Genomic DNA, 24,650 nt, shown 5'->3' on the forward strand with positions numbered 1-24,650 from the left:
TAATCAATTATGTTTTCAGCAACCCAATCAAAGTTGACATTGACAGATAGTGGCAGTAATTAAATATTTGATAATGATCAGTTGATTCCATTTTTGATTAGCGTTCGAACAACCGGCTCTATGCTTATCAACTTATTAAAAATAAATGATTATTGTCCTTTTCATGAGCATTTCTCAGTGCGTAACAAATGATAGGAAAAAGGGTAAGTCCGTGATAATACAGATATGACATTTATAGGGCTTTTCATTCACAGTCATTTGTTTCGAGCTTCTGTCAAATGTCGTATAATCCGTGTATATTAATATTATACACAGACTATACAACATATGACAGAAGCACGAAACAAATGACAATCGATGAAAAGCCCTATTCTAACATGACATTTTAGTTAAATCTGACAGTTGTCACAATTTATTTTCAATTTGGAATAAAAACAAATCAAATGTGTTTCTTGCATTTATAAAATGGTATTTTCTTTGATTTGTATAGTCTTATAAATTATACAGATTATATTTGTAATATTATCTAATTAAAAAAAATTCTTTTTTTATTATGGCGCCATCTATCGACAACTAGAATAACTAGAATAAATGTTGTAAATGTCTGTAATCACGGACGTGCCTTTTTTTCTGTCACATACAATTTAATGCGTTAGAAAGAAATCGAAAAACTGTGACGCACTGTGAATACCAACAATTAGGTATTAAATAATATTCCATTTTATAATTGTTGTGTTTCTTATGTTTTTGAATTACGTACCTTTAAATTCAAGGTCACATATATTAAATAAAAGAAATAGTAATTAGGGAAACAGAAAGCAATGATATTTTTAAATGATAAAAAAAATTTTTAAGAAAATTAAATGAAAGTAATGTTTTTATTTGTTGATAGATATATTATAATTATATTATTTTATTATTTAACTTATACGCATTTAAAATTTGCCGCTCTTTTTGTATTATTTGATACCATAGATTCCGCCCACTTAAGTTCTGGGTAAATGGAACACCGAGACCGTGAAATTTTACCGTGTTCTTTTTTGAGACGTGGCAACACCGATTTGTTCATTCTGACAGAAACGTGAAACGAACTGCTGTCTGCTGATAACCGCTCGTACTGCGGCAAGATCTTGTAACCTTTTATTTTTATTGAAACTGTTTTATACAATTAAAAAAATCACTCATGATTTGCTCATGATAATAATGATTTTTCTGCGATATAAGTGTGTATCAGTAGTGTTTGTTTGTTGTGATTGCCTGTGAGTACAATACAAAACAGCAAACTGGCGAGCGACAGTGGTGATAGCAAGTCAAACATGGCTTCTTCTGCAAGATTTATCCAAAGCCCCACCGCATGGTGTCAGCGGAAGGTGAATTTAAGGCCCCAGCATCGGGGCGTACATTTGGTTACGGAGGAAATTTTAAGACAGTTACCGGAGTTAAATTCATTTGTCATTGGGTTGTGTCATATTCAAAGTAAGACCATCCTACCTAAGTTGTCACTCCTTTTCTTAACTTTTTTAAATGTTTCCTATATTTCAGTATTGCACACGAGTGCTAGTTTAGCTTTAAATGAAAGTTGGGATCCAGATGTACGAGATGATATGGAGATGATGTTAAATAAAATTGTTCCTGAAGGTTTACCATACAGACATTCTTGTGAAGGTCCTGATGACATGGTAATATTGTTTATATTTGATTGTAGTCTTAGATTAATGCTGGTAGTGAAAATAAAGTGGATTCTATAAATCCTGACAAATTTACCAATTGCCTACAAGGGTATTTTAATCATTAATGTATCCAAAAAACAAAACACATTAGTAAAGATCTGTTTAGAAGTTTGTTTCCATCTTAAGCCTATTGCTCTTTAAAATAATCAAGATACCTTAAAATTGGTGCAGTGTTTCAAATGTCAAATAATGACATTTTACTGTAAATGGAACTTACACCCTTCATAAAAACAGTTAGGTAAATCTTAATTAACCAGAACTACTAGTTTGCAGGTTTAAAAAATATGATATTTATGTAAATACCAAAATATTCGATATCAAGACACCTATATATTCAAATTTTGATATTTATTTTGCATATTGGTTTTACGTGTTTTCAATACCATATATATTGAATAATAAAAATACCTTTTTCCACCTACCTCTACCGAAAGTATACTTTCTGATTGTAGGGAGCTTTTACTTTTAAAAGTAAAAGTGACGTCATGGTATTTCATTCATGAAATATAACTTATTGACACCCTGTACAATATCTATTTTCTATTACGTAAGTATCTATACATTTTAACGTTTATTTATAAAACACCCTGTATTTTGCAGAATGGTAAAAAACAGTAAATTGTTATTTTGACTTAACAATGTTTACATTAATAATTTGACTTATATTTGACGGTTGACAGTTATATTGTACCTACCGCTCCTCCTCCAAACAATTGTCTTCAATCGGTATAAAACCCTTACCGTTAATATACTATTTCTATTGACATTTGAGACAAGTTTGACATTCTATCTTGTTTCATGGTGTTTCGACAATACGTTTTGACTCTTTTGAGACAAGAGAAATCCCGTTCATTTGAGGCAGAATTTGCCCACATTTGAGCACAATAATTTATTAAATTCGGGAACAGTTTGTTATACCTAATGAATTGCAGTATATAAAATTAAACATATTCTGTAACTTATCCCACCTTCCGAAAATATTTAGATCAGCATATAAAACTGTTAATCCATTAACTTATTTTATTTGATTAAAGAATGATGGATAATTTTTAATGAACTTGTCTAATAGATATTTTGAAAATTCTTTGGAAATAATAATTGAGTTATCATTCCACTCAAAAAGGCCCGTAACATTGTTTAAATAATCAAAATGTCAAAAAATGAAGAAAAACTTCGAGTTTTGAACTAGTTTTAGTTCTAATAAATTTTGTTGGTTAATTACTCGTTATTTGAGGAAGGTGGAAAAACCATATGTATAACATGGGAGTAAAGTGCTTTTTCCTCCTTTGAATGATTACTGCCCTCCCCTACACGTTGGGCAGCAGTGGCAACGCGTGACTTTTTCTTAAGTGTTACCAAAACCAGATATTAAATATATACCAGATATATTATATATTATCTATATATAATGTATTTTATAAATATTTTTATATATACAGTGTTCCCATACATCAAAGTTTGTTCGACTAGACACCGTGAATTTTCAGCTTGCTATTAATCAACTTTTTTTTGGTACGCGAGATCCAGGTCTACCTATTATAAAAATAGATGAAATAAAATTAAAAAATTAAAAATTTAAGAAATTATATAAAGTATCTACAAACTAAAAACATATTTGTTGTTTTTAGGTAAAATATGTATTATATCACCTTTATACTTTATTAAAAAATCCAAATTGTATAATTAGTATACTAATCAGTACATTCATTTGTCATTTTTAGCCTAAAATATTAAATAATTTTTATTTTATTGATTATACACTACAATGTACTGTATAAGCAATATTATTATATGTCATATTATAATAATGTTGTTGTTAATTAATATATTTCGACAAGTAATTAAAATCGATTAATATGATTTATATAGGATAAAAAGGTATAGATATATTATCTGTATAATAAGCAAGTACAGTTACAAGTTATAAACTAATAATTAATAATGCATATTATGCAATAATTGAATCCAAAGGGCTGGTACGGTTAACTAACCGGAGTTTAATCGAGAAAATACCGGCCCTAAGAATAACAGACTTCATAAATGGAATTATAATTATTACCTATAATTATAATAATAATTAAAATTGCATTTATTAGGTCTGATATTCTTACGGTCGTTATTTTCTGTCCCGATAGACACCGGCCCTACCTAGCGTCACCAAATTAAAATTTGGTAACACCAATACGCGGTTTCAGAGCCATCGTCCCCGCAAAATTTTCAGAGATGATCCAGTCAAAGATCCTACTATCGTTGCCGCTCACAGAAGTGGTAAATGGCGCGGCGCACGGTAAGGGCACAGTATAATAAATATGGAACCTCTTTATACTGTAGTAAGGGCATATTATAATAACGTGCAACCGATTTTACATAAACTCGCTGATATTTTCGTGCGTCTAGTTGGCTATTTTACTGAATTAGGTAGATACTATTAACAAATATTTCTATTTTTAAAAAATATAAATGGAATTATTTCGTAGTAGTCATAAAATATTTATTTACAAATTTTAACTGTTACCAATGGTAACAATGGTTACATGGACGCTTCGCCAGTGTTGGGCAGTAAACTTCATTCTCAGGAGGAAAAGTAGCACTTTCCTCCCTTGTTATACAAATAGCTATTAATTAATAATTTTATTACAGAAGTAAAAAATAGCCATTTGTATAACAAGGGAGCAAAGTGCTACTTTTCCTCCCGAGAATGAAGTTTACTGCCCTGTGCATAGCGGAGGGCAGTAATCATTCAAGGGAGGAAAAGGCACTTTACTCCCATGTTATACATATGATTTTTCCACCTTCCTCAAATAACATGTCATTTTTTCATTTTTAAATAATTTATTTTATGTAACTAACAAAATTTATTAGAGAACTAAAAAATTCAAGTAGGTACAGTCTAACTGTCAAATAAACGTCAAATTATTAATGTAAACATTGTTAAATAAAAATAACAATTTACTTACTGTTTTTTATCATTCTGCAAAATACAGGGTGTTCTATAAATAAACGTTAAAATGTATAGATACTTACGGGATAGAAAATAGAATATAAGACATCAATAAGTTATTTCATCAATGGCATACTATGACATCACTTTTACATTTACACTAAACTGAAAATTGTGTAAACATTTGTCTGATTAGCAAATTTTTAAAAGCTGATGCTTATCCGATCTAGGCCAGAGGCTGGTTTGGGTATTGCAGCTACAAAATACTTAAATAGTAAGCCTGGAAACTTTTATTACGGTCCATCTTGAGGTGGAGTAGGGCACTAGAGGGTTAAAACTGATTAATGGTTCATCATCAGAACGGGATAAATTAACAGTCTCTAGATGCAGGCTGCATTGTAGTAGGGTCCAGTTGCTTGATTGAGGTACAGTAGACTCCCATAAGTTCGGCCACCTCGGGACCGGACCCTAGGCTGAACTTAAAAGTGGCCGAACTAACCGATGCTGATCTAAAATATGCCCATTTATTGTTTGTATGAATCTAGCAAAAACAAAACACTTGTACATTAAGTAGAAGACAACACAGAGGAATACTCTGACATATATTTAACATATATGAAAAGATAGACTGTTTCAAAAATACTATGTATAAAACAATACTTATAGAACTCTAGGCCTAATAAAATTTAAAAATATTATTGCACGTTGGTGGTTTGGCTTCTTAAACACTTAAAAAAAGTCAGTAATTTTTTTCTGAGTTTTCTTTTCTAATGATTTTTGATGTACAAAGTGTGGGACTAATGCTCAGGGAGCCGGCCAGACTAACCGGAGACCGAACTAACCGAGGCCGAACTTACGGGAGTCTACTGTATTTAGAAAATAAGCTTAGCTGTTTTTTGACAGCTCAACCTATTTTGAAGTTTGAATTGAACTAACCCAAAAGATAAAAAATATCTCTCTAATGCTGCTGTCACTGCATTAGCTGTTTAATCCTCAACAATTGCTCACATCACTCAACAAAAATTTTTGTTTTCCTGAACGCCAGTCATTCTTATCTATACTTAAAGATTTCCACCAAACCAATGGCATTGCTTTTAGAAAATGTTCACCATACATATACATTATACATTATACATACTTAGTTTGGAAATGGTTTTGACTGCACTATTAATGCCATCACCAATGATAAAGATAGTGGATTTATCTCACTGATAAACTGGTAGGCTTGTTCTTTTTGCACATTGTTTAATCGTCTTTTTTTCAACCTCGATTTTATATCACAGTGGGTATACTGATATTGTAATACATTTGGTTTATTTCTGCTGAGATTATCATATTGTAAATTTTGTTTGTATTGAAAGTATGCGTTAATCTTTAGAGATCATGTTCAGTCACAGAAACTGCTCCATTTGTGGCTCAGGCCACTGCTGCTCTGAGAGCCTCAAATATCTCTAAACACAGTTAAGGTGTTAAGATAGTAGATTTTCATTGTTTTTTTCTTGGTTTGGCAGTTTAATTATTTTATCATTATTTTAACCCTTTGACTGCTATTTGCGTAATTTCAGTAGTGCACGAGATGTGCAGGAAACGCATATATGCAACAGGGCTAACCGCTTCTCTGCGGTTAGCGATTATTTGCGTATAAACAAAATATAACGTAATCAAAATATAAAATATAATGTCATCAGATGTTTTCTGAATGAATGGGCGTGAACCGCCCACCTAAAGTGCCTCGAGCGGGATGAGTAGGAGGGGTAACTGAGAAGGTGTTTAGTATTGCGAATGCGTTGGTACCATAAAGTGAATATTGTCGCTAATTATTATGTTTTGTTTGAAATCAAACATACTGGTAATAAGTATTACGGTATTACATCATGCCGCCGCCACCAAAAAGGGGTAAATATTATTCGATGGCGGAATTGGAAGAACCCTAAAAACAAATGAACCCTATCCTAGACCTAACAAATAGAACACAGCAGGTTAGGGTTAATCATCATTACTCGCAACACTTTTCTAGTAGCCTCTGGTGTACCTCAGGGCTCTCATTTGGGTCCACTTTTGTTTAACCTGTATATTAATGACATCGTCACCTGCTTCTCTAACACTTCTGCTCTCTTATTCGCTGATGATCTTAAATGTTATCAAATCATTAATAATCAAGATGATGCAATATCATTGCAATCAGATTTAGATAATTTAGCCAACTGGTGTCTTGATAATGGGATGGATTTGAATGTCAACAAGTGTCACATTATCCGGTTTTGTCGGAATCATCATTTATCAGTATTTAATTATACCATAAATGATCAATTATTGGATACAGTAGACTCAGTTAAAGATTTAGGTGTTGTTCTTGATTCCTCTCTGAGCTTTAACCATCACATCAACAATATTACTCAAAGATCCATGAAAATGCTTGGCTTTGTTAAAAGGACAACTCGTGATTTCACGAACGTGTTCGCTATTGAAATGCTCTATTGTTCTTTAGTCAGGACGCACCTTGACTACTGTTCTCCAGTTTGGTCCCCACATTATGTACACCTCAAGAACAAACTTGATAGTGTTCAACATAATTTTCTTAGATATATTGGGTTCAAAAAACACATCAATTATAATTATACAGATATGGAACGATTTTTGAATATCTCTTCTCTGGATGTCCGTAGGAAGCGTAAAGATCTTACAGTATTGTTTAATATTATCAATGGCATATATTACTGCCCTGAACTCCTTGCTAAAATATTGTTGTTTGTTCCACCACGATCAACAAGACAAATTCAAACCTTTCATATTTCTTTTCACAGATATAATTACTCATATTTTACTTTTGTTCCTAGAACACTAAGACTTGCTAACTCCCTAGGTGACCTTTTACTTTTTGGTAACTCTGTTGATGTTTTTAAGAACCATTTAACCAAATTAAATATTTAGCAATGTCATAACCTTGTTATTTGTTAGTAATTAATGTTTTGTAATTATTTTACTTTGTCATGTCTTTTTAAATGTTTTGTACTCTCTCATTTTATTCTTATATATTCAACACTGTAATTATCAATATCTTATTAATGTATTACCGAATTGGGCTTGCCCGTATACGCTCTGAGCTTCGCTGGTGGCGCTCCTAGCGGATTACTGGAATTATCTTTCACCGGTAATTTTTAAATTTATTATTTAATTGTTATCGCTTAACATTTACAACGCAAAAAATTAATTAAATTGTAATCGATTTTTTTAAGATTTTGCTAATCATTTTGACGTTCTATTGATAAAATATGAATTTCTTACTTCGGATACTTTCACAATTATCGTGTAGATGGCGCTAAGATTTTTAGATTAAATTATAATTACATATTACGGAACATTAAAAAAACTTAAATTCAGTATTTAAAACGTAAGTATATTTAAGGTAAAAATATATACCACAGCTTTGACCAACTAATATTTTTTATAATTATTGTTTTTAATTTTAATTTTACATTAATCACTTTGACATTTATGTCAAATTTCCGGTAAACGTTTACAGACTTGCCACTACTGGCGCTCGAGAATTTGTAAATATCCCCTCTACGTACGAGCTCACAGCGGATAAATAAATAAATAAATAAATCATTTGTTTTACTACATTATTTATTATATATATTATAATAGTTCTAGAATTGGCAATAAATAGTTAAAATAAAATAATAAAGTAAAACAAATGATAGAATTCCGACAATTAAGTCAACTGTAACCTAAAAGCCAAAAATATTTGCTTCACTGCGGGAGACGTCTATTAGCTCCGCAGCGACGGGATGCAAATCCTCTCAGCCGCTCCGCAGCGAAAAGGTTAACTTTATCTTGTGTGTTTTTATTCTGTTTATTTAGTACAACTTAAAAATATGTTCTCTATGTTTTTAAAGTATTGGTTAGCCTATAGTCTAAGAGCTGGGAGCGGATTTTGTGCGTGATAAGTAATATGGAAAAACTATACGGGGATAGGTTGAATTAGTTGTGTACATGACTTTCCCCAACGGCCGGAAACCAGAGTGGGGGACGAGGGTACTTATAAGGGGTAAAAGTCGCGGTTTTTATTATTTTTTTTGTGACGCTCATGATCGAGATAGTGCACCAGAATTTGGGAATAAGTAGGTCATGACGTAACTAAGTAAACTCTCTAGGGGCGGAACGCTGCGTGACCGACAAAGGGGTGGGGGTAGGGGTGAATATAAAAAATATAACGGGTTTTTTTGCGACGTTCGTGATTGAGATAGTGCACCAAAATGTGGAAGTAAGTACACCATGACATAACTGAGTAAAATCCCCAGAGCCGAAAACCAGAGTGGGGAAAGAGGGTAGTTATGAGGGGTCAAAGTCGCGGTTTTTATTATTTTTTTTGTGATGCTCATGACCGAGATAGTGCACCAAAATTTGGAAATAAGTAGGTCATGACGTAACTAAGTAAAATCTCCAGGGGTGGAACGTTGCGTGGCCGACAAAGGGGTGGGGCAGGGGTGAATATAAAAAATATAAGGGGTTTTTTGCGACGTTCGTGATTGAGATAGCGCATCAAAATTTGGGAATATGTAGACCATGACATAACTAACTAAAATCCTCAGAGGCAGAAACCAGAGTGGGGGACGAGGGTAGTTATAAGGGATAAAAGTCGTGGATTTTATTGTTGCGTTTACTAGAGATTCAAGATATTTGAATTCTTTGACTTGCTTAAAGATATGGTTGTTGATCTGAATTCTCTGTTTAATATTTCGGGAGTTTTTAGAAACCAACATATATCGTCGGCTTACTTCCAAAACCAACTAACTCCATTTTTAAAATTTTGAGAGATCTACTTTTTAAACTTTAATTTGAAATTGAAGATCGACTGAATTTAAAAAATTATTTAAGAACTGAAAAAGATTTTTGTCATATTTTTCAATTATTAAATCATTATTTAAATTCAGACGATTTTTCATTTCAAATTAAAGCTTAAAAGGTAGATTTCTCAAAACTTTTAAAAATGGAGTTAGTTGGTTTTGGCAGTAAGCCGACGATATTTGGTATTTATTGTAACTTGCTTTTTCTTATATTTACCATTGTAGGTTTCGTTCTCCTTTCTTAATGTTTTATCGATTCTGTGAATTCCATTTGTTCTAATCTCATTTTTTTGTCATAGTCTGTCTTGCTGTCTTTCTCATAGTCTGTCTTACTAATAGGGAACTTGCACTAAAAATTTTTTTTGCATAAAATTGTTAATTTATGTTTTAAAATGTTATATTCAAAATATTACGTCTTAACAATGAATAGTGTACGTACAACATCTAATCAAAGTTCCGCGCCTAAAATTTCCGTTTTAAACAACTTCAAAAGCGAGACCTGTGGTCTGACGTCACAGGCCACTCGTATCGTTTGTCCGTTCGGGGTGGGCCATTGCATTTAATGCAGTTTGCCCATAGATAAATAATATAGTTGAAATATCTTGTTTTACTCTGTGGCAAAAATGATTTTTTCTATGACAGGCAAAATATTAACATTTTATCTTTGTTGACATATGTATCAAAAAGTTCTTTTTTATGAAAGTTCTTTCTTTGTTCGTTTCTTGTGTTGAAGAACAAAGAAGAAACAAGTAACTTAAAAATAAACAAAACTTTTAGTAATAAAAGTAAGAGTAACTAAAAAGTATTGGTGCTACTGTAGTATGCGGTCTACAGTCGGGTTTCTACTATAGCTTGTGGTCTACCGAGGGATGCGGTGTAAGTATAAGCTGAGATGATAAAGATATTAACTTGTAAAATTACAATAATGATTCTTCTTATTTATGCGTATTATTAACTTTGTAAAGAAGGATTTTGTTGCTGCTAATCACCATAATCTTTTCTCAGAAGGCTTTGAACACAATAATGAAAGGCTCCAGTAGGTGCTAATAAACATTACAATAAAATATAATCTTTATTATAATGCAAATTACACCGTAATCTTTTCCAGGATATACGAAATCCTTCGATTAGAGGTAGGTAGATCAAACCCACGGGGTAAACCGTATAAGTACTACAATATAATGGTACCAAACTATTGTTATAAACGGTTTAAACATGCTTATTAATAACTCTTACTTATTTGCCTTGACACCTCGCATTTCTCCAATAGAATAGCTTTTACTACTTTTTATAAAAGTTGCCACGATGAAGACATCAACGGTAGGTAAGTTAGTCAGATTGACCTTTTGAAAAACCCTCGTCCGTCATATTATGCGTTTTAAATTCTTTACAAGGTAGCACTCAACTTTATCAATTTCAGTTTAAAACTAAGCTGATTGGGGAACTACTTATTACAATATATAAGATGAACATAAATAATACCTAGGAATTTTTCATTAAAGACGATTAAAATGTAATATACCCGTGATACCTACCTTAATTGCGTTGTTTCCGCCGGTTCACCGTGGCCGGTGACGTCGAACCAATAGAAGGACGTTCAAGAGCCTCCTAAGATATTTGAATTTTATAGCATTTTCAAAACGTCGTAATTGGCGTACGGGTTAAAAATATTTGTTTTTTTCGCATGCAAGCGTTTTAAGGTCATGTTACCTTATGTTTTTTAATATCATTTTAATATTTAAAAATTTTTGCAAGTTCCCTATTGTTCCTGTCTGTTGTCAACCATTGCCAATTTGTAGCAATTTTCTGCAAAGTGCCAAACTACACTATGCTTCCATCTCATCTTGGCTTGCCTTTACTCCTTTACTCTCATTTGTTTTCGATTGCTTATCACAACCTACCTATTTTTGATTTTCACATAGTGTATGACTGTATGACCTACTGTATCAATTTGTGTATCTACTTATTTCAACTAATGTGTCTATATTTTCTTCCTGGAATTTATAGTTGTATTCTTGTGTTCCATTACTTTCTTGAAATGGCTAAATTTCGTTTCTCTATGTTTTATACACTTTTCTTATGTATAGAAATCACCATGCATTATAGTTCTTTTCTAAGATACATTGTGGAAGGGGCAACACTTAGGTATTTTAAATTCACTTAGGATTCTTAAATCTCACTTAAATTAGGTATCTTGCAAAATTTTCAGCTGATGTCAATATTAGCTGATATGGACATGATATGGTTTTTAATTTACCACTTTTACAATTTACTGGTTTTTGACTATTCTCTTGTTACAAGAAGACTACTGTAAGTATGCTACACATTAATATACTTTTCCTGGGCTTTTTTAATCTTCATTAAAATTTTTTTATTGAAAAGTTGGTAAAAATTACATATTTTTTTGTAAACTTGTTACTTTTTTTTTGTAAAAAAAGTTTTTTGGTATGTATTTCGTTTGGCCCCTTAAGACGATTAAAATCGAAATAAAATTCAAATTATAGCAGGCAGCCCAAAATGAGCCCTCATTAGTCGTGACTTCACATATCATTACAGTATTTGATGTCCTCGCCATTAATTCATTAGGTTTGGCATTCGTTATGACACTCAGTTTTATAAATATTTTGATAGTTGCTATTTCTGACTAAGATTTGAGTATTTTTGTTAAGACAGCATAAGAGCTGTGAGACATTTTTCAGTAGGTATTTTAGGAAATCTGAAAATTTTTCAGGTGACTTCCATGATAGCCTAATACAAAAATGCCGGTCTGGCTGGAGGGTAGCGGTTATTTTCCCCAAAAATCCCCCCAAAGTTAAAACAAGGGTAAACATTGTTATTACAAAAAATATCATTGACGTGACTTTAAAGTAAATTTAAATATTCGAATATAAAGAAAATAAACAGGCCAGGCGATTTGAGGGTGATTTTAACTCTGCAAGATACTTGCATGGGCGCCCCGATTATTTTCAGGGGGTACATCTGAACTTCAGAAGATTTCATCTGAATCTGTACATATTATTAACGAGTATAAAATATACAACTATAGTACAGTACATGCTTAGCTATGTACATACCTTCTGGACAAGGAGGTGCAGTTGTGATTTTGACAGGGTATTTTTTAATATTAAAAATAAATATTCTAAAAAGACAGGTTTTTTTTGGTGAAATTTTTCAACTGCCATAATATGATCAAACAAATTACGCGTGCATATAAATGAAAAGCACTATAGGTAAGCAGCAGTGTGAGAAAGAGCGGATACCGATAGCTGTTTGCGTCCTCTGTTGTAGCTGAGCGAGTCCGTTCGCTCGAGAAAAATCACGTGATCTGGTGATATCAATGTTGTTGTGCCTCGAAACGTTAGAGTAATTATTATACAGGGTGGTCCTTAAGTAATTGTACAAAAAGAAACAGTAGATTCTACACTCTAAAATATTACGATTTAATCCAACTTACTTTAATAAAATGTTTATATTAAGAGAGATACAGGGTGGTAAAAAACTTTTTATTTATTTAATATTGAATATTTCCTGACAGGTATGAGATAACAACATGAAATTTGGTATGCGGGGGTTTTTTGGATCGAGAAAACTAAATTCCCTACCAAAAATTATGTATTGCCCAGATGGCGCCACATACGCCTTTCAGCACTCATTTATTACGTTCAATTTTTTTATCCCTCACTCTGTATAATTTTGACATTAAAATTTCTATTCTCCTATTAGTCTTACTTAAAAAAGGTATACTTCTTTCATCTCCCTAAACTCGACCGTTTTTGAGATAAACGCATTTTAAATCTGCGATACACCATTATTTTTAGCATAATATCATTGTAGTTACACCCGAAAAATAACTTAAAACCATAAAATTATCCAAAAATGTATCGCAAATTTCTTCAAATGGAATTTGCGATGCAATGACATAAATTTGAGAACTGGCACAATTATTATGGTTTTAAGTTATTTTTCGGGTGTAACTACAATGATATTATGCTAAAAATGATGGTGTATCGCAGATTTAAAATGCGTTTATCTCGAAAACGGTTGAGTTTAGGGAGATGGAGGAAGTATACCTTTTTTTAAGTAAAACTAATATGAGAATAAAAATTTTAATGTCAAAATTGTACAGAGTGAGGGATAAAATAAATTGAACGTAATAAATGAGTGCTGAAAGGCGTATGTGGCGCCCTCTGGACAATACATAATTTTTGGTTGGGGATTTAGTTTTCTCGACCCAAAAAACCCCAACATACTAAATTTCATGTTGTTATCTTATACCTGTCAGGAAATATTCAATAATAAATAAAAAAAAAGTTTAACTTTACCACCCTGTATCTTTCTTAATATCAACATTTTATTAAAGTAAGTTGGGTTAAATCGTAATATTTTAGAGTGTAGAATCTACTGTTTCTTTTTGTACAATTACTTAAGGACCACCCTGTATAATAATTACTCTAACGTTTCGAGGCACAACAACATTGATATCACCAGATCACGTGATTTTTCTCGAGCGAACGGACTCGCTCAGCTACAACAGAGGACGCAAACAGCTATCGGTATCCGCTCTTTCTCACACTGCTGCTTACCTATAGCGCTTTTCATTTTTATGCACGCGTAATTTGTTTGATCACATGGCAGTTAAAAAATTTCACAAAAAAAACCTGTCTTTTTTGGAATATTTATTTTTATATATATATCAATCGGTTGTAAAACGTCTTGCGACGTTGTCCCATGCCTAATTTCCATGACACTCTATCATCCCATTGGCCCTCTCTAAGATCTCTTGCGCCCATCGCCTTCGTTACTCCCTCTCTCCAAGATTTCTTGGGTCTTCCTCTCTTTCTGCGGTTTAGTGGTACCCATTGCATAATTATTTTAGGGAGTCTTGAGTTATCCATCCTCTGGACGTGTCCGTACCATATCAGCTGTTTTCTTTCTGTCTGTTGTTAGAGAGCCGTCAACCCCCATTCGCTGTCTTATCTCATCATTACATATTCTCTCTCTGCGTGACACTCCTACTGATCTTCTAAAAGCGTCCATTTCTACTGCCTCCAGTTTTCTTCTGTTGTTTTCGGTTATCCGCCAAGTTTCTGCTCCGTACAATAGACTGCTTTTAATAAGAGATTCGTAGATATTGTGTTTTCTTCTTTTTCCTATTTCATGATTCCACAGTACGCTGTTTAGACAACCTATTGTTTTTCTGGATTGTGTTATTCTTCTCTTTATTTCTTATCATCTTTCCCCGTTGTGTCAAAAACGATTCCTAGATATGTGTAATGGTAGCAGGGCATGATGATTTCATTATTTTCTAATGTGATGTTCGATAGTTCGGTACCTATTGGCAGGTATTTAATATTTATTTTTACTATTAAAAAATACCCTGTCAAAATAAAAATTGCACCTCCCTGTCCGGAAGAAATGTACATAGCTAAACATGTATAGATTGTATAGTTGTATATTTTATACTCGTTAATAATATGTACAGATTCAGATGAAATCTTCTGAAGTTCAGATGCACCCCCTGAAAATAATCCAGGGGCGCCCATGCAAGTATCTTGCAGAGTTTAAAATCACCCTCAAATCGCCTGGCCTATTTATTTTCTTTATATTTGAATATTTAAATTTACTTTAAAGTCACGTCAATGATATTTTTTGTAATAACAATTTTTACCCTTTTTTTTTTAATTTGGGGGAGTTTTTTGGGGAAAATAACCGCTACCCTCCAGCCAGACCGGCATTTTTGTATTAGGCTATCATGGAAGAGTCACCTGAAAAATTTTCAGGTTGCCTAAAATACCTACTCAAAAATGTCTCACAGCTCTCGGACCATATATTATTACAATGACATACGATAAATGTCATTATAAAATATAATGATGTGGCGTCACAAGCGTGCGTTCGTGCGCTTTTTGGGTCGTTTGAAATAGTTTAAATACACAGAAGATTTTAAATTTGTACTTTTAAGTTATTATGAGTTTTTGAGGCGTGAAATTTTGTAAATCTCATTTTTAAACAAAACTGAACATTATTATGTAATAAAAAAATGTGCAAGTTCCCTATTGCCAGTAGGTGAATAATTCACCGACCATCGTCATATGGCTGTCTTTGTTCGATGTAAACTGCTGTGCATGGCGTAAGTTCATCGTTTTATTTTCTGTGAGTACGAAAGAGACGTAATATATAAAATAATTTGTGAATAATGTGCAAAAATCCAGCGGCTGGACTGTTTATGGTTTTTCATATTTATTTAAATGTGACAACCATTTTCGTTACTTTTTGTCGATTGTAAAATAATTATGGAAGGTGTACTCAATGGTTGGCGATCAATTATTTTATATAGAATCTATTGGAACTATCTTTCGGACCTTTTCCTAGACGACTAAGACGAAATATGATTGCATATTGTAGAATCCTTATTAGACCGGGCAGTATTGTCGCCCCCTCTAGCGAAATTATTCCGATTCGATTTTTTTGCACAAACTTACTCAAAAAGAGGTTCTTATAACATATCCACAGGGTGCCGGGCGGTGCCGTGGTCGAAACATTGTTTAAACAATTTTTTAAAACAAATTCACAAAAATATTTTTTTTCATTTCGAACAATATTTTTTTAGTTAATTTGGGCCATTCTGAGCAAAAAATGTCTCTTGTTTTTTTTCTCTAAAATTGATTGTTGTCGAGTTAAATGGGATTAAAAATTTGAAAAATGCGAAAATGGCCATTTTCAAGGCTTAATAACTCGATTAAAAATTAATATTATGAATGTTGTTCTGAAGCTATTTCCTTGTGGCATTTTTATGATTAACTATTTAGTGGGAAATAAGCCACAATTAAATTGAAAAAATAATTTTATTAACGTTTCGAAGCCCAAATCGGGTTTCGTTGTCAAAATACAAAATACTATTAAAATAAACAAAAATGTTGTTGCTAAGTAAAAAAATTCTTCTAATAATTTATTTAATCTGACTCATTTATATTGGCAATTCAGACGTATATTATACATTTTAAAGTAGAAGACTTTAAAATGATATTGCCAATATTTATGAGTTGCGTTCCTGGGACGACTTTACTAAAAGATAGTTCATTCGATTACATGAAATCAATCCCAACTCAAGAAATATCCGTCACAAAAAAAAATCATAGCATGTGATCTGTCTTTAAAAAGACAAACAAATGAAACGATGACAGTAAAATTCTCGTGTTAGAGATTCCATAGTAAATATATAAATTTATTTCCCACTAAATAGTTAATCATAATATTATGAAATTCAAAAGTGACCAAATCAAGTTTCAAACCTCTTCTTCAAGGTCCTGAAGAGAATTTGGTTTGGAATTTGGATTCCAACTGTATCGTCGCCCCTGTTAGTGAAACTATTTCGATTAGATTTTTTTGCACAAACTTACTCAAAAAGAGGGCGGTGCCGTGGTCGAAAAATTGTTTAAACAATTTTTTTAAACAAATTCACAAAAATAATTTTTTCATTGCGAACGATTTTTTTTAGATAAGATTAGTAATAATTTGTTCAATGTGGAAAAATTATTTTTGTGAATTTGCTTAAAAAAATTGTTTAAACAATTTTTCGACCACGGCACCTTGTGAATATGTTATAAGGACCTCTTTTTGAGTAAGTTTGTGCAAAAAAATCGAATCGGAATAATTTCACTAACGGGGCGACGATAAATCCTGGACTATAGCGCTAATTATTAATAATTAAAAATAACAGCTTTGTAATAAAATAATGACAAAAATCTCTTCAGGACCTTGAAGCAGGGGATTGAAACTTGATCTGCTCGCTTTTTTAATTTCATAATAATAACTTTTAATCGAGTTATTAAGCCTTGAAAATGGCCATTTTCGCATTTTTCAAATTTTTAATCGCATATAACTCGACAACAATCAATTTGAGAAAAAAATGGCAAGAGACCTTTTTTGCCCAGAATGACACAAGTTATCTAAATTATTTTTGTGAATTTGTTTAAAAAAATTGTTTAAACAATTTTTCGACCACGGCACCGCCCGGCTCCCTGTGGATATGTTATACGCACCTCTTTTTGAGTAAGTTTGTGCAAAAAAATCGAATCGGAATAATTTCGCTAGCGGGGGCGACGATACTGCCCGGTCTATTTCGCTTTCTTTATTCGTCGTCTCTTGGCTTATAAATTGTAAAAGTCAAAGATAAAGGATGTTACCAGAAAGTGATTCCAAGAAACGTTTCAGATTTAAATCATTATTTGTCATTTTAATTTTATTTGAATAATGAATTTTGTATCTGGGACCTTTCTTTTCTCTAAGAGATGTCGCTACGGCGCGGCGTCTTAAATAGTGGATTTTAATTATTTTTGAAATTCCACTTAAATACGCAGTTTATTTTCGTTTTGGTTCATAGGTGTTCACGTGGCCCTACTGAAGACGTCTAGAGACAGAAACAGCTGTCTAGGGATGGTGAATATCCTCTGAATCGAAAAGAAACATAAACTGTCGTTCACTTTTATCTTTATCTTTACTCAGATTTTGAGTATTGGAACTATTTTTCGGACCTTTTCCTAGACAAGTAAGACGAAATGTGATTGCATATTGTAGAATCCTTTTCGCTTTCTTTATTCGTCGTCTCTTGGCTTATAAATTGTAAAAGTCAGAGATAAAGGATGTTACCAGAAAGTGGTTCCGAGAAAGGTTTCAGATTTAAATCGTTATTTGTTATTTAAATTTTATTTTAATAATGAATTTTGTATATGAGACCTTTCTTCTTTTTTCTAAGAGATGTCGCTACAGCGCACAGTGTTCAAAATTGGTGAAAACGTGATCGAAACTAGATTTGTTTAAACTGTAAAAGTTATCTCGCTGAAAACTTGAAATATTTGAGGTATTATACCATATAACGAGTATATATATAATAGGGGTCGTTTTTTTAGTTTTAATCCCTTCATTAGGAGGTGAATTACTTAAAAAATATCGATATACAGGGTGTATCGATATACAAGAATGTCCAATCTTTGAGTTGTAGATTCTAGACCTCAAAATATTAGGATTTAACCCAAATCACTTAAATAAAATGTGGCTCCTCACAGAGTTACTCGAGTTTTGTTTAAAAATTTAAAAACTATTTTTGCTCAGTGGTTTAAAACTTTTCGACGTATCCTTTTCATACTTTGCACACAGTGTAGGTACTCTAAACCCTATAAAATTATGTTAAACAAACGTTTCTGGCTATCGCCAGAGGCGTACGACAGGGGAAAGTGAATGGTTGACCCTTCCCAAATTCTACGCCACTGGCGGAAATGTCATTTTAGCGCAATTTTTCGATTCTCCAATACTTCTATGTAAATAACATACACTTCATTTGCAACGGTAAGTCATTAGTTTTCGAGATATTTGAAGTTAAACATGTAACGGCACAGATATTTGATTAATGTATTGTGCCGCTTAATTTTAAACTACAAATATCTCTAAAATCAATGATTTTATCGTTAAGACTGAAGAGTATATTATTCATTCATAATGATAATATCATAAGTTTTCGAGATATTTGAAATTAAAAATTCAGCAGCACAATGCATTAATCAAAATATTTGTGCCGTTACTTGTTTAAGTTCAAATATCTCGAAAACTAATAATTTTACCGTTAGGAGTGAGGAGTATGTTATTTACATAGAGAGGAATATTGAGGAATAACACTACTTCATCAAAACTAAAATCTCTTTTCAACAAATAACATGTGTTTGACATACATGTAAACAATACGTACGAGTGCAATTATTAATTCAGACCAAATGCGCGCGGCGCTCGATGCAAACTTTGCGCAATGTACTCAGTTGCGCACCTATGCGCAGTTGGTCTTATATATTTTTTATTCCTTACATTATAATCTTTCATTTAGTGAAGGATTCAATGTGGCACAAGATGGCACAATAAACATAATACGCTGTCGAACATTAATTTTAACAAAAATTGTATAGGTTTTGAGACAGCCGATTACATCAAAATCAAAATCACCTTTCCGTGAAGCTAACTATGCTATTTTAATCTTTAAAGTATGTACTTTTATCTCAAATAATTACTTTTATATTAGCTATCCACATAAATGAAGTAATAATCAAAGTAAAAGACAGCCTCTGAGGATTTAACTTTGAACCTATAAAATTATATTGAATTTTGTACTTTTGATCATTAATACATCTGGCCCTAACAAACATAAAAAATCAATTTTTGCTGAGAAGTTGCATCATGAGCAGTACAAACAAACCCCTTAATTTCGGCATTCTCAGACTTATTCTTTTTTGTACTTACGATCACGTTTCCAGGGCCGGCGATAACGGGCCTTCAAAGGATGCATTGCAGGCGGGCGCCCCTGTTTGGGGGGGGGGGGGCGCCAAAAGCTTTTTTCTGCTGGTGTTATACAAAATACTAATTTAAAAGAAACAGAAAAGCGCCTATTGTAGCTTTGCAGACGGGCGCCTTATACCCTAGCACCGGTACTGCACGTTTCCTTCAATTTTGAATACTGCAGCGTCTTAAATAGTGAATTTTAATTATTTTTGAAATTACACGTAAATACGCAGTTTATTTTCGTTTTGGTTCAGAGGTATTCACGTAGCCCTACTGAAGACGTCTAGAGACAGAAACAGCTGTCTGGGGATGGTGGACCACCTCTGAATCGAAAGGAAACATAAACTGTCGTTCACTTTTTTCTTGTATACTATTATCTTATAATAAATAATTTTTTTTTACCAAATGAACTAAACACATGATTTTTATTGTTTTTTAGCCCGCTCACGTAAAAGCATGCTTTCTGGGTTCCAATTTAACGATTCCTATAACGGAAGGTAAGTTAAATCTCGGCACGTGGCAGGGCATCTGGCTCTGCGAACATCGGGACCATGCGGGTTCTCGAAAACTGATGGTTACTCTAAACGGTTGCCTTCGAGACAACGCCTGTACCCCCTTGTCCCCAGTGAGCCCAATGGCGAGTACCAGCAGTTAGGGAAAGCACTCGGGGCATTCGCTGTCCAAGCACTGATTGTCCCGAGTTATAATCTAAAAACCTATAAAGTTCACGTCTAGTGAAAATCACAGACTTAAAATAAATAAAATATTACGACAATATGTACATAGTTGTACATTGTAATATACTGTTTTCTTTTTATATAGATAAGTGGGGTTGACATTAATTTTACGTGGAACATTATTTTCATTGAACGAAAATTGGGAGAACTATTTTTTAAATTCTTAAAATTATTTTGGGAGTTATATGAGTGTAAAGCCAATATTTTATTAGTATTTGTTTTACTACTAAATTGCTAGACTAATTATTAAAGTTCATTTTTTAAAATCATGTATCATCTATTGTGAAATAAGTGATTCCATCACCCAGTGAAGGGAGATTATTTAATATCATGTTACATATATTCAAACTAAGCTGTTAATGCCCGGTTGCACCTTAAGACATACTTTAAGCTTAAATATAAATGTAAATCCTTAGGTATAAGCTGAGCTGGACTAAGCTGGAGCTTAAGATCTGTTGGTGCAACCAGGCATAATAATAGTATAAGAGCCCGTACACAGTATGGGTACGTATGAGTCTTTACCGCAGCGCTTAACGCCGCGTTTTACCTGTTAAATGTTTTATTTAACAGGTTATCAGGGGTTTTATCAGGTAAAACGCGGGGTTAAGCGGTGTCATGTGTATGGCCTCTAAAAGTACATATGATCTTTGTAAGTAGCCTATCGATTATGTATGTTCTTTCGTAGTGTGTAAACCAGTTTTTTATTATTAATAAAATAAAAGTTAAATGCAATTACGAGTTTTAAATATGTATTTTCATTAACTAATTGTAACATGGTTGATTTTAACAGTTTTTTGCTATATTATTTAACATGTTTAATAAGATCGGTAGATGATATGGGACAACTATAGTCATATGCATGTTTTCAGCTTTTAGGGTACTGACAACAGACAATATGTTGAAAACGCAATGTTTATACAACTGCACAATGCTAACCAAAACATAGCCTCTTTGTTAGTTGTGACTTTCTGGCATCCAATTCATTATCCATTTGATTATCTGTGTTTATAAAGTGCTCTAAAGCTAATGCAAGCGTTCATGACATATGTCACGGATACATAATGTAACAGTTTGATGAATTGGTATTTTTTTTTAAATACAGTGATGAGCGCACTAATAACCGGCAGAATAACGCAAAAGATGGAAAACATATTAAGTAGTGAGATAAAAAGAGATGAACCTAGCGGATATGTTAAATTTAGCGATAGTAAATTATATATTGACATTATATTGATTGTTTCCCACCTTTAGACGTATTGGACGAGTTTCAGAAATGCCACTGTCACAGTGACAGTTTTAGTTCACATACTCCTCTGATACGTCTAAAGGTGGGAAACAATCAATATAATGTAAATTTATATGTTACTATCGCTAAATTTAACAACTCTACTAGTTTTATTTCTTTTTATCTCACAATTTAATGTTTTCCATCTTAGGCGCTATTTTGCCGGTTATTAGCGCGCTCATCACTCTATAATAAGGTGTATGAGTATCCATATCTAGCGAGAAGCCATGTTATTATATCTTATCTGAAATCTAAACGCTGGAAACACTAATTGGCAAAATGTAAAGAACTATAATTTTATTGATGTTTAATGTTTGTGAGCTCTGAATATTAATCTATTTATATTAAATGAAACAAAAAATATACGTACTCGTAATTATTTATTGTTTAACTTCCGACGAGCGGTTTCGATCTCTACAATGTGCAGAGCATCATCAGGTCAACGGTTACAAGTAAACTAAATGCTACAAATAAAAACCAGAGTTACGACAATGTCTGGTTGTAAAAAGATGCTATAAGATCAAGCTAATATTTAAAAAATATAGAAATTAAAACCACAGCGAAATACATATGTATGCACACATACCGGTAAAAACAAACACTCATATGCCCGCAAACACATGCAAATGTATGCGGTCTGTGATTATGCAATGTAAACGTGTTGTACTTACATGCCGTTACAATGAGTTATTCTATAGTCTTCAATAACATGATTTCTTGCTCAAATTATTCTAAAAGAAATTTGATTGGATAGACGGACAATGCTGCATAGGTTAACAAGTATATGGGCAAGTTCTTGAGGGTAGAGAGAAAAGTGGCGAAAGACAGCAAACAAACCTGTGTTTGAATATTTTGCTTGTAAAATGGAATAAAAAGTGATATCTATTTAATTTTTAATATGTAACGGTTTTAATGTTTTATTTATATTTATTAAAATTCTATTTAGTTTCTATTTAGTTAAGTGTTAATAATTGTCAGTCCAAACGTTGTCAATCTTACAATTAATAACGCATAACTAAATAGAAATATGTATTTTAATAAATATAAATGAAACATTAAAACCGTTACATATTAAAAATTACATAGATGACATTACTTTTTATTCCATTTTACAAACAAAATATCAAACACAGATTTGTCTGTCTTTCGCCACTTTTCTCTCTACGCTCAAGAACTTGCCCATATACTTGTTAACCTATGCATATGCAGCATTGTCCTCTATCCATATCCAATCAAATTCCTATTACCTAGCATAATTTGAGCAAGAAATCATGTTATCGAAGACTATAGAAATAACTCCTTGTAACAATATGTAACTACAACACGTTTACATTGCAAAATCACAGACCGCATACATTTGCATGTGTTTGCGGGCATATGAGTGTTTGTTTTTACCGGTATGTGTGCATACATATGTATTTTTCTGTGGTTTTAATTTCTATATTTTTTAAATATTGGCTTGATCTTATAGCATATTTTTACAACCAGACAATGTTCCAACTCTGGTTTTTATCTGGAGCATTTAGTTTACTTGTAACCGTTGACCTGATGATGCTCTGCATATTCTAGAGAGCGAAGCCGGTCGTCGGAAGTTAAACAATAAATGATTGCGAGTATATCTGTTTTTACTTCATTCAAAATGAACTCGCATATGCAACTCTTTCAACATATTTATATTAGTTCTTCTAATGAAAGTTTGGGAATGATGTTCCACGATTTAGGTGCTGTGCATTTATTTACTAGGTAATAGGAGTGATAGTAGATCGAAAGCAGTAAGGATAAATAAAAAATTGGAATGTCTTTAAGAATAATTCCAAGTGTGTTCTAGAATGTAATTGGCGAAAAAAAAGTTTTTAATTTTTTTCATACTGTACGCGGTTTGTTGAAATTTTTCAAGTAGACTGTGGTAACGTATATTAGAGCCTCGGAAAAGGATTTAATAATAAAACCTGTTGTTCTGAACGAATAAGTCACTAACCGTTTAATCTCATCTATATTTTTGACGAAATCGAAAATATGTAGTAGAACTACATATAATTATTTATTTTTTAAGAATTAGACGGTTTAATGATACTCAGAATTGCAGAACACATTGTATTGAATTACTAAAAAGTAAAATTGTAATTTTTATTTGTTTTTATTTTTTGTTTTGGAATTAAAATTATAAGTACCTGTTTGTTTTTTTTATTTTCATTTTTTAAGTGTAAGGTGGAGGATGGGGTTTTATTTTGCGGGAAAATCATATTTCCTGTGCATATCACAGAGTAGAGCTTTTCTCTTAGATGTTTAATATCATAACATACGATGTTATGATTTTTCTTAACACGATTTCAATAGAAATGTAAATAATTGTATACTTTTTCTTTATGGACTGTTCCTTAATTATTTTCATGCTTAAAAGGATTCTTAATGTGGATCATAAATTCATAATAGTACAAGAAACTGCCCAACCAATATATTCAAGTTCAATGTCATAAATATATACCAGCAGCTTATTTTTACTATAGACCAGTAAGGATCTGTTTTTAGGTGGATGTGGGAGGTGGCATTCAGATTTTTGCGGATAAAGTTAGGTGATAACTTCGTTAATAATAATTGATTTATGCTCCTTCTCAAATATGCCCGGAACATTAACAAAAAAATTGAAATATTTAAAAATTTCGAATAACATCGATTTTTTTCTACTTTTTTTGTTTATAACTTTAAAACGATTCATTTTGGAACAAAGTCGTATGGGAATAAAACAAAGATAATTAAATTTTCTATCAGATGCGATTGGTTAAA

At 32.3% G+C, this 24,650-nt stretch overlaps 1 protein-coding gene across 1 annotated transcript; it reads left to right on the forward strand.

The window, feature by feature from the left end:
• Positions 1-1,056: 1,056 nt before the first annotated feature.
• LOC114330191 (UPF0047 protein YjbQ) lies at positions 1,057-24,040 on the forward strand. The gene is made up of 3 exons (XM_028279516.2): positions 1,057-1,476; positions 1,543-1,679; positions 20,284-24,040. Exons 1-3 carry the CDS (start codon positions 1,317-1,319, stop codon positions 20,497-20,499), a joined length of 513 nt encoding a protein of 170 aa, XP_028135317.1. The 5' UTR covers positions 1,057-1,316; the 3' UTR covers positions 20,500-24,040.
• Positions 24,041-24,650: the final 610 nt, after the last annotated feature.

Source organism: Diabrotica virgifera, chromosome 3 (genome assembly GCF_917563875.1).
Source record: "Diabrotica virgifera virgifera chromosome 3, PGI_DIABVI_V3a".
In the NCBI taxonomy this organism is placed as follows: Eukaryota; Metazoa; Arthropoda; class Insecta; order Coleoptera; family Chrysomelidae; genus Diabrotica; species Diabrotica virgifera.

Coding starts and splice junctions, on each gene's coding strand:
- LOC114330191 (XM_028279516.2), top strand. CDS start 1,317: ATGGCTTCTTCTGCAAGATTTATCCAAAGCCCCACCGCATGGTGTCAG. Junction 1,477..1,542: donor TGGGTTGTGTCATATTCAAA/GTAAGACCATCC, acceptor CCTATATTTCAG/TATTGCACACGAGTGCTAGT. Junction 1,680..20,283: donor GTGAAGGTCCTGATGACATG/GTAATATTGTTT, acceptor ATTGTTTTTTAG/CCCGCTCACGTAAAAGCATG.